We start from the raw sequence: 9,849 nt of genomic DNA, 5'->3' as shown, positions 1-9,849 counted from the left end.
TCTCTCTCTCTCTCTCCCCATGCAGAGTATGAGGAAATGGTTTCGCTGTGTCAGTCTAGGTAGAATGTGGGCGGGCATTAGCTACAACCACAGAGCCAATCACATCACTGTCTGCTACCCAGCGGCCGTATGACGTATATCGGCCGTTCAAATCAAAATGGCCTGATTTACTGGAGGAGGAAAGGGGCTGAGCTGAATCACAGCAATCCGCCAATATGGTATTTAGACACTAAAACACATTGATACGAACTCCTATTACTATAATACAATGCTAGAGACTGAAAAATGACATTTATAGTACATGTCACCTTTAACACATTGACCGCCAGCAGCAAGGGGCGCTGATCCCCCTTCAGTGCCAGGTCTTTATTCAATGGATATCGTTTTAGACTGCGACATTTGCGAGTGCTTAAAATATATCTTATATTATAGCTATGGGTCTAATACACCCGTCGATTGTCAGTGCGTTGCTTCCCGTCAACATGCACAAAACAGATTCGGTACATTTCCGTTTTGAATATGAGTATGGTTTGGGTGATTCTGAGTAATTCCAGGAAAAGACGAGAAAAAGGCATTTTAGTGTAATCCAGTCATCACGTTGTAATTTTTCGGCTGACTATCTAATCATCCTGAAATCAACGCTAGATTATCATTATTATATCTCCTTGTGCATACATGAAATGGCCATCGTAGCGGGGCGTGCGCCACCCCCCACCGCAGCCAACGGTAGAAAGCACACACAGAGTCCACACAGATAGCTTTGATCGCGGGAGAAAGAAATATCAGATCAACGCAAGGTTTTATATATAGAGTCCTTACCTGGTCTCTGATGTAATGCAAAAAATAATCCAATTATCTGATCGCCATTCCAGTTATACACAGCGATCGTGTCCCCGACATTACAGAGCGTTACACATGAACGGGCGGGCGGGGTTAGTCTCCCATGCCATCGTTGTAAAGGCCTGCCTCGCCTGAGTATTTAAACCCCGCCCCCACGGCTCAGAGAACACACCAGCCCATTTCCAATGGAGTGCAATAGCTCCGCAAGGCAGTAGAGGGCGGTGTTGACCGTCTGCCAGCTCAGACACGGTCTGAAGGGTCTGCAGAGGCTGCAGCCATAAATTATGAATAGATATAGCGAATAAACTAAATAACGATCGCAAAAACGAGTTCGCATGGCGGGCAATAACGAGTATACTCGTTCTTGGCAATTAATGTGTTAACATTCACTTTAAACTTTTTTTTTTCTTTACTTTTTAACACTATACCATATTTGATCTATGTATTACTAAAATATTTGCACTACATCTCAACCTCATTTTAGCATGTTTGCATTTTGTACTTTAGTTTTGTATATTGTATATCTTGTATAGGGCTGTCAGTTTATTGCGTTAATTGGATTAATTAATTACACAGCAAATTATCACGTTATGAAAATTAACTCAAAATGTATTTAATTCATTCATTCCATAAGAACGTAGAATACACATTTACAGACTTTTTTTTAATATGGTCCATTTGCATGTTCTTGGTATCTGATTCTGGGGATCTATGGATCTCAGGGAATGTATTCCCAGTGTCAGAAATACTGTGTCTGTTACTAGGCTTGAGTAAATTGTAATGAACCGAATGAGAATATCAAATACATTTTTCTTATCTTTGACTGTGAATAACACTATGCTAAAATTGACCAGACCTGAAAAATCTAAGCAAATGAATAAATGGAAGATGATTAAACAGAAGGTTTTGTAGATACAGTACTGAATTCTGCCATCCGGACACATTGAAATATGATTATAGAATATAGAATATCAGGCCTAAAATGGTTATGCGATTAAAACGAGATTAATTAGATTAATTAATTACAAATCCTGTAATTAATTAGATAATTTTTTTTAATCACCTGACAGCACTACTTGTAGTGTTTGGACCTTACTCTTTTGACTTATTTTACTGTATGAAGCACAATCTCAGGAGGCTCATACAGAACCAAGTATTTCACTGTAATGTACATGTATGTGACAAATCAAACAGAACGTGAAACTTGACTCACCGAGGGTCATGAGAGCTCCCAGTAGCAGCCAGCCTGCCTGTGTTCGCTGCAGGGACAGACGGCTGTTCTGGGCTGCCGTGCGCAGCAGGTCCTCTGCCATGCTCACCACCAGCTGGGAGGAGAGACACAGAGAGACACAGCATATAATATCGTGCGCAGCAGGTCCCCTCTCTAGAAGGAGAGACACAGAGACACAGCAGCATATAATATCGTGCGCAGCAGGTCCTCTCTCTGGGAGGAGAGACATAGAGAGACACAGAGACACAGCAGCATATAATATCGTGCGCAGCAGGTCCTCTCTCTGGGAGGAGAGACATAGAGAGACATAGAGAGACACAGAGAGACACAACATATAATATCGTGCGCAACAGGTCCTCTCTCTGGAAGGAGAGACACAGAGAGACACAACATATAATATTGTGCGCAGCAGGTCCTCTCTCTGGAAGGAGAGACACAGAGAGACACAGCATATAATATCGTGCGCAGCAGGTCCTCTCTCTGGGAGGAGACACACAGAGAGACACAGCATATAATATCTTCCGGTGATCATCTAAAATAGATCATATAACTTAAAAACAAAATAGAAAACGATGACAGAAACTGGAAAATAAACAAGGCTCAGTAATGCAGATGACAAATCAGGGAAAGATTAACACACAGGATAATTGTGTTGTTTCTCCATTTATATTCCCATTTGTGATTTATTATTTTACAAATAGAATTTTTTTAATAATACATCAACAGAGCTTTTAGAAAGGTGTGGAATAAAAGTATTACTTCCCCCCAAGAAAATGATTGATTAATGAATATGTAATTTAAAAAGATTTTGCGGATCCAAAATGAACATTGTTGTTTACATGTTTATTTGTTTATTTATGGATCCCCATTAGTCTACACCCATGGGTGAAATACTATTCTTCCTGGGGTCCTAACACACAACCTACAACAAACATTACAGTACAGTAACAAAAAAGCAATAAAAACACAAGAAACACCTTAGCCTAAGCACATTCTCAACATCTTAAAAATATCACAAAAAAACACACACAAAGGCTCCAACCACAAATACAATACTAACTAAACTAACTAAATAAATCAGTAACTCAACTGTATTTCACCATTCATAACATCATCCTTCAACTTTTTTTTTTTTTTTTTTATCTACTTTTTCTCCTCCTTTTTCTGTATTTTTCTCCCATCCCAATTGAGTCGTTATGCCAATTCCCCCCTCTCCTTCCTGGTCGTTGCGCGCATTTCCCCCCCACTTGCCGGTCTAGGGAGCCATGAAGTCTATCACATGCTTCCTCCGATACATGTGGAGACAGCCAGCAGCTTCTTTTCAGCTGACAGCGAAGACTCTCATTGGGGAAGTGTAACGTGTGGGAGGATCACACCTCCCCCAGTTCCCTCCCTCGCTGTGCAGGCACCCTGACCGACCTGTAGGAGTCGCTGTTTACAACGACCAGGATACACCCCACCGGCTTCCCTCCCGCTGACACTGCCAATTGTGTCAGTATGGATGACCGACCAAGCTGGAGGTACCGCTGACAGCTGCATTCGAACCCAGTGTCTCTGCAGTGGTAGGCAGACGCTTATTCTGCTGCGCTACCCGGCCGGCCTATTCTTCAACTTTTTCTTAAAAGTAAATTTGTTGCTGATCATCATTATTTTCACAGGTATACAATTCCAGTATGCAGCAGCTCTATACATTACGGTTGTCTTAAGTGCATTTGTTCTTGGTAGAGGTAGAGTAAAATGAAGACCCACGGCGTGTCTGGTGACATAGCCATGTCTAGTATTGGTGGGTTGTAGTTCTAAAGACTTAGGTTTACCAATTTTATAAATATTAAACAAAAATGTTACAAGGCTCCAAATTGTTGAATGAATGAATGAATAAAAACTTTATTTAACAGATTGCAGAATGGGTACAATACAGTACGGCTCAATACACACAGTTGTTAACCATGTCCATCCCATTGCCGTTGTGTCCTTGGGCAAGACACTTAACCTACTTGCCTCGTATGAATGTGTATGCATGTGAATGAATGTTGGTGGTGGTCGGAGGGGCCGTAGGCGTTGATTATTCGCCACGCTTCTGTGAGTCTGCCTCAGGGCAGCTCTGGCTGCAATTGTAGCTTACCACCACCGGTATGACTGTGTATGAACGAATAATGGACTCTGTGAAGCGCTCTGAGTAAAGAGAGAGCGCTATATAAATCCAATCCATTATTATTTATTATTATTATTAAGGGGATGCAGACCAGAGAAAGACGTTTGTCTTGTTTACATCAGGGTCCCCCCACTGTTGGGCAGTAGTCCAAGTGGGATAGGACTAAAGCTTGTAATATTAGTTTAACTTTCTTCTCACTCAATAGATGAGCACACCTTCTGATCATTGAAATACTCCTACTCATTTTAGCCACTATGTTATTAATTTGCCTTGACCAAACAAACTTTATCAATAATCACACCCAACAACTTGGCCTCTCTAACCTGCTCAATAGCAGCACCATTCAACACAATATTTTGTTCTTGATCCGTTCTTAATTTATTTCTAGAGGCCAGGATGATAGTCTTTGTTTTTGAAACATTTAACTTTAACTTGTTTTCAGTAACCCAATTAGAAACCAGCATTAACTCTTCTTGGAGCAACGTATTAACCCTTTCCCCGCCAATAACATCGTACAACGGGTTTCAAGTTCATGCGAATTCTGCCAATAATGGCGTACGACGTGATTCTGATCATAATTTCATATTTTCGCCATGGTATTCATATTTCACTCACGGAGCCTTGTCGGATGCTGTGTGAGCCAGCACAACTCTGCAACGCTTCAATACTGCCACCTGGTGGCTGATCGGCGAGTTGCAACCGGAAGTGGATCTCTTGTGATCCCGGTGCGTCTCCCTATTCCGTCCGGCCACTCGTTTATCGTTGCGGGACTCAATACACACACCGTGGATATGGATCGTTGCCATAACTCAATAATCAACATGATTTGGACGTGTATTAGTAATATACAAACCGGAAATGGATCGCATCGATCAACATCACATAATTGGGATCTGTTTGCTCCACTCTCATCGCCCAACGCTACTAGGAGACTGACGTGAGTTTCAGCGTTTTTCTTTATCATTTTCGATACAAACTGCTCTGATCAATATATCACCCATACTACATAAATCATTTAACGTCGGTCATTGAATTATAAACGACACCCCCCCCCCCCCCCCTCCGTTCACCCGCAGATGATCAGTCATGACGTTTAGGACCATGTACAGTTGAAATTTTTAATATAGCATGGATCGGTATCAAACTGCATTTGATAATCTAATATATGCATTTATGCCTATATCTCACGTTCTATGAAATACTGCAGAAAACGATAAAAACATATTTATACTCTAGACGGTATTTTAGTATGAATGTGTGAATGAAAAAGTAAAACGTTCCTACATCCTGAACGATAGATAATTGATGTTGAATGGGCCATAGTAATGTCAATTTAGCAATACAATTTAAAAGGTTATAGCCCTGCAAAGCAGGTGAACATCTCCATAGACAAATAGCGCTGGCAGAGGACTGTTTAGGATGATCAAAGTGGTGGCAGAGAATGGGTTAATGAGTACATTTATTATTTAATTAATTAATGAATAAATTAATAAGTGCATGCATGAATGAGTAAATTAATTAATTAATGAGTGCGTAAATTAACGAATGAGTAAATTAATGAATGAATGAATGAGTAAATTAATAAGTGAATGAATGAATGAGTAAATTAATACGTGAATTAATTCATTAATGAGTAAATGAATAAGTCAATGAATTAATGCATAAACAAATGAGTAAATTAATAAGTGAATGAATGAATAAACTAATGAGTGAATGAATAAATTAAGGAGTGGGTAAATTAATGAATAAATTAAGGAGTGAATGTGTGAATGAATTAATAAATGAATGAGTGAGTAAATGAATGAGTGAGTAAATGAATGAGTGAATGAATAAGTGAATGAATGAGTAAATGAATGAGTGAATAAATTAGTAAATTAATGTGTATAAATGAATGAATAAATGAATGAGTAAATTAATAAGTGAATAAATGAAAGAGTGAGTAAAATAACACTATGTGGACCGTCCACGAGTTAACTCGTGATTCGATTCCACCCGTTGAGGACCAGAGCCACGAGTTAACTCGTGGCGAGTTGTTATTGTTTTATTCCATATTTATAATGCTATTAACGTCCGCGATCGACATGCAGGACACCTACCCACATATTTGATTTTCGAAACGTGCAATACCGGCCAGATCCGCTTAGGGGCGCCATCGCTCCACTGCAGTATCATTGAGGGCAATTGAAAAAAAAATTCACTGTCATATGAGCCTCGGTTCCAAACGAAGACCCTCCATCTTTTATCCCGTTACCGAACGCATATTTCAGCCTGGAATAATGGGATTTATGATTAGCCAATGGACATATCGATCTACCAGATTCCGATGACTAATGATGAAATGCTGCCGGCGATCACATGGCCTGACAGTAGGATACTATTCCCCCAAATTACAGCTGGATTGGACATTGTTTTAAAACCTAACGTGATCGATCAGTGACATTTGATTGATTGAATTGATTGAAAAGTTTATTAACATATTGCAGAATGGGTACAGTACAGTACAGCTCAATACATACAATTGTTAAGGGGATGCAGACCAGAGAAAGACTTTCACACACACATTTTACACTGTACATTGGAATACTGACAAAGCCTTACTTGGTAATTTACTGTACAACTAGGTTAGGACATTTGTAGAGGCCAGTTTCGAATTGCAGTCTCACGTAGGTGTTTTTTGAGAGTGTTTTTGAAAGTGGGTAGTGATTCACATTCCTTTACAGCTTGGCTACCTGAACGCACACTGTATTGCTAATCAATAATACTAATCGGCGTTCCCCGCCGCCCCCATTTCATCCATAGATGCTCTGTAATAGTCCGGATGCTACGCAGTTTGTTTTATTTCATTCGTATATGTACAGCAGAAATGGCGTTTGATATAACGGCGCCAACGTTTAGCCTATTATCTAGCTCCCAAGAAAAAAGACGAAACGAAAAGTGCGATAAACCTTATATTCACGACGCTATAAAATGACAACCAACCGATGGATTTTTATTTTCTTTAAGCCATTATGAAGGCACGGTTTATGCACTCAAGTGACAATGAGAATGGACAGATAGCAATACTATAAATTATATATATAGCTCTTAGAAAGTACATCGGTTTGTAAACAAACCTCTGTCCTCTGGCCTATAAATCGGCGCAAGACTGTGGTCGCCAAAGTGTTAATGAGTGAGTAAATGAACGCGTGAAAAGATGAACGTGCACATGGTTCCAGTCCCAGGTGAGACCTTGGCGTGGGGGATCCCCAGAGGGCATAAATAAATGAAAGAGTGAATAAATGAATGAGTGAGTGAATAAATTAATGAATGAGTAAATTAATGAGTGTGTAAATGAAAGAGTGAATAAAGTAACGTGCACATGGACCCAGAGGTGACAGACCTTGCCCTTGGTGTGGGGGATCCTCAGAAGGCATACATAGATTAATGAGTGAGTGGGTGAATGAGTGAATAAATCAGTGAATGAATGAATGAGTAAATGAATGAGTGAGTAAATGAAAGAGTGAATAATGTGGCTCCAGATGCGACAGACCTTGCCCTTGGCATGGGGGATCCCCAGGGGGCACTGGTGCACTCCTCCCAGCAGGGCCGCCATGGAGAAGCTGTATCCGCTGACCGCCTCTGGGGAGTTCTTCAGGCTGTTGATGCGCTCGGCACAGCGGTCCAGCAGCGGGCTCAGCTGATAGGGCAGCGCCACGGCAACGCAGCGTAGGCACCAGGCAGCCGCCAGGCGGGCCGCCATGCTGGGGTGGAGCAGCACCGAGGTCACCGTCTCCAGGAGGCCTGGGGGTGGCAGAGAGCAGGGGGGTTCTTACCACTAGTCTACATCTACATTTAGTAATTTTTTTTGGTCCACTTTTTCTCCTATTTTCTATATTTTTTCTCCCATCCCAATTTCGTATCATCCAATTCAACCCTCCCCTGTCACGAACGCTGTTTCTTGCCTCCCACAAGCCGGCTGCAATGTGGACTAAGTCATACATAGCACAAGTCCCCTCCGGTACTTGAGGTAACAGCAGTCGTAGGGCTGGGCGATATGGCCTAAATATGATATCACGATATTTTCTGACCTTTCGGCGATACACGATACACATCACAATGTTTTTCTTTTTTTCCCCAAACAATTCATTATGAGGCTTACCAAGACAGTATTTGAGTTTGCAAGCTAACATTAAAGACTAAATAAAATACCCATGCATTTAGCATTTTTATATTATATATTAGATTTAGATTATTGGATTATTAGATTATATATTGCATATATTTAGCAATGAGATATTATATGATTTAGATATGAAATATGATTAATTGAAAATGGGGGACCCTGATGTAAACAAGACGAAAGACTTTCTCTGGTCTGCATCCCCTTAACAATTGTATGTATTGAGCTGTACTGTACCCATTCTGCAATATGTTAATAAAGTTTTAAATCAATCAATCAATCAATAAATAGCATTTTAGCATTTTTATGAAACTACTGTATATTTGTATGTCTCTAAATGTTTTGATGAATTGAAAATGGAGGACCCTTATGTAAAAAAGTCCCCCAGTCCACTGTTGTTGTATTGAGCTGTACTGTATTGTACCCATTCTGCAATCGTTAATAACGTTTTCATTCATTCGATCAGGGCCAAATAATTTTGATTGACAGTCGAGTCTGCCAATTACGTCACACCGATTGAACCCGCCCTGCTGTTCTTAGCACCAATCGGCAAGCTCTATGCGTTTTTTACTTCCGCAATTGATTTTGACGAGAGCTGAGCTGAGCTCAACGACAACAACAGCTCCCTGCGGCAGACGAGTGATTATCAGCGCACCGCAGCATGACTAAACAAGCCATAATGATTTTATTGCAACGAATGTTATAATAAAAGCCTTTCCATACATCTGTCTGATTGAAAACTTTATTAACAGACCGCAGAATTGGCATGCACAACTCCGCACGGGCTGAGATATGAACAGTAACGCTTGCTATCTATGTCGTCATCGGACGTTGCTATGTTTGGGTAAATACGCTAATGTTATTGAACGTGTAACTATATAACGTTAATGCCACAAAACGAATGCCTTTGTTAATAATAATTAGTAACTTTGATGCAGTAGTGAGTAAGTAGTGTGTGTGGGGGCGGCGTTGTTCAAAAGTTTGAACGGGTGTGGACCAGATTGACGCGACACAATCCTCTTGGGCAAAACATCACGATATCCACAATACGTTAAAAAAGTGTATCGTTAATGAACTGTACCCGATATTTATATAATATCGTCATATCGCCCAGCCCTAAGCAGTCGCATCTTTTCACCTGCGCAGCTCGATCTCTCAGTGGCGAGGAGTAACGCGTGGGAGGCTCACGCTGCCCCCGACACTTCCTGATTCTACTGCGCAGGCGCACCAACCGACCTGTAGGAGTCGCTGTCCACAACGCCCGATCCCCACCCATCAGTTTCCCACCCCCTAATACGGCCAATGTGTATTAGTACGGACGACCAGCTAAACTGAAAGCAAATGTGGAGCGCTGGGCTCGAACAGGCAAGCCCAGCGTCTCCAGATTTCATGGCGAGCGCCTTGCCCACTACGCCACGTAGCCGCCCTATATCTACATTTAGTCATTTACATTTGTCATTTACATTT

At 41.0% G+C, this 9,849-nt stretch overlaps 1 protein-coding gene across 1 annotated transcript in view; it reads right to left on the bottom strand.

Annotated features, from left to right (window-relative positions):
- Window positions 1–9,849, bottom strand: part of heatr5b (HEAT repeat containing 5B) — a 227,685-nt gene that overhangs the window by 163,293 nt on the left and 54,543 nt on the right. The window contains exons 10-11 of the mRNA XM_084321947.1: window positions 7,753–8,003; window positions 2,054–2,165 (exon numbers count right to left, since the gene is read on the bottom strand). Coding sequence (XP_084178073.1) covers window positions 2,054–2,165; window positions 7,753–8,003 — 363 coding nt within the window. The remainder of the gene's footprint in view (window positions 1–2,053; window positions 2,166–7,752; window positions 8,004–9,849) is intronic.

The sequence above is a fragment of the Notolepis coatsorum genome (genome assembly GCF_963971535.1).
Source record: "Notolepis coatsorum genome assembly, chromosome: 9".
Lineage (NCBI taxonomy): Eukaryota > Metazoa > Chordata > Actinopteri > Aulopiformes > Paralepididae > Notolepis > Notolepis coatsorum.
This window is presented reverse-complemented; position numbering and strand designations above follow the sequence as displayed.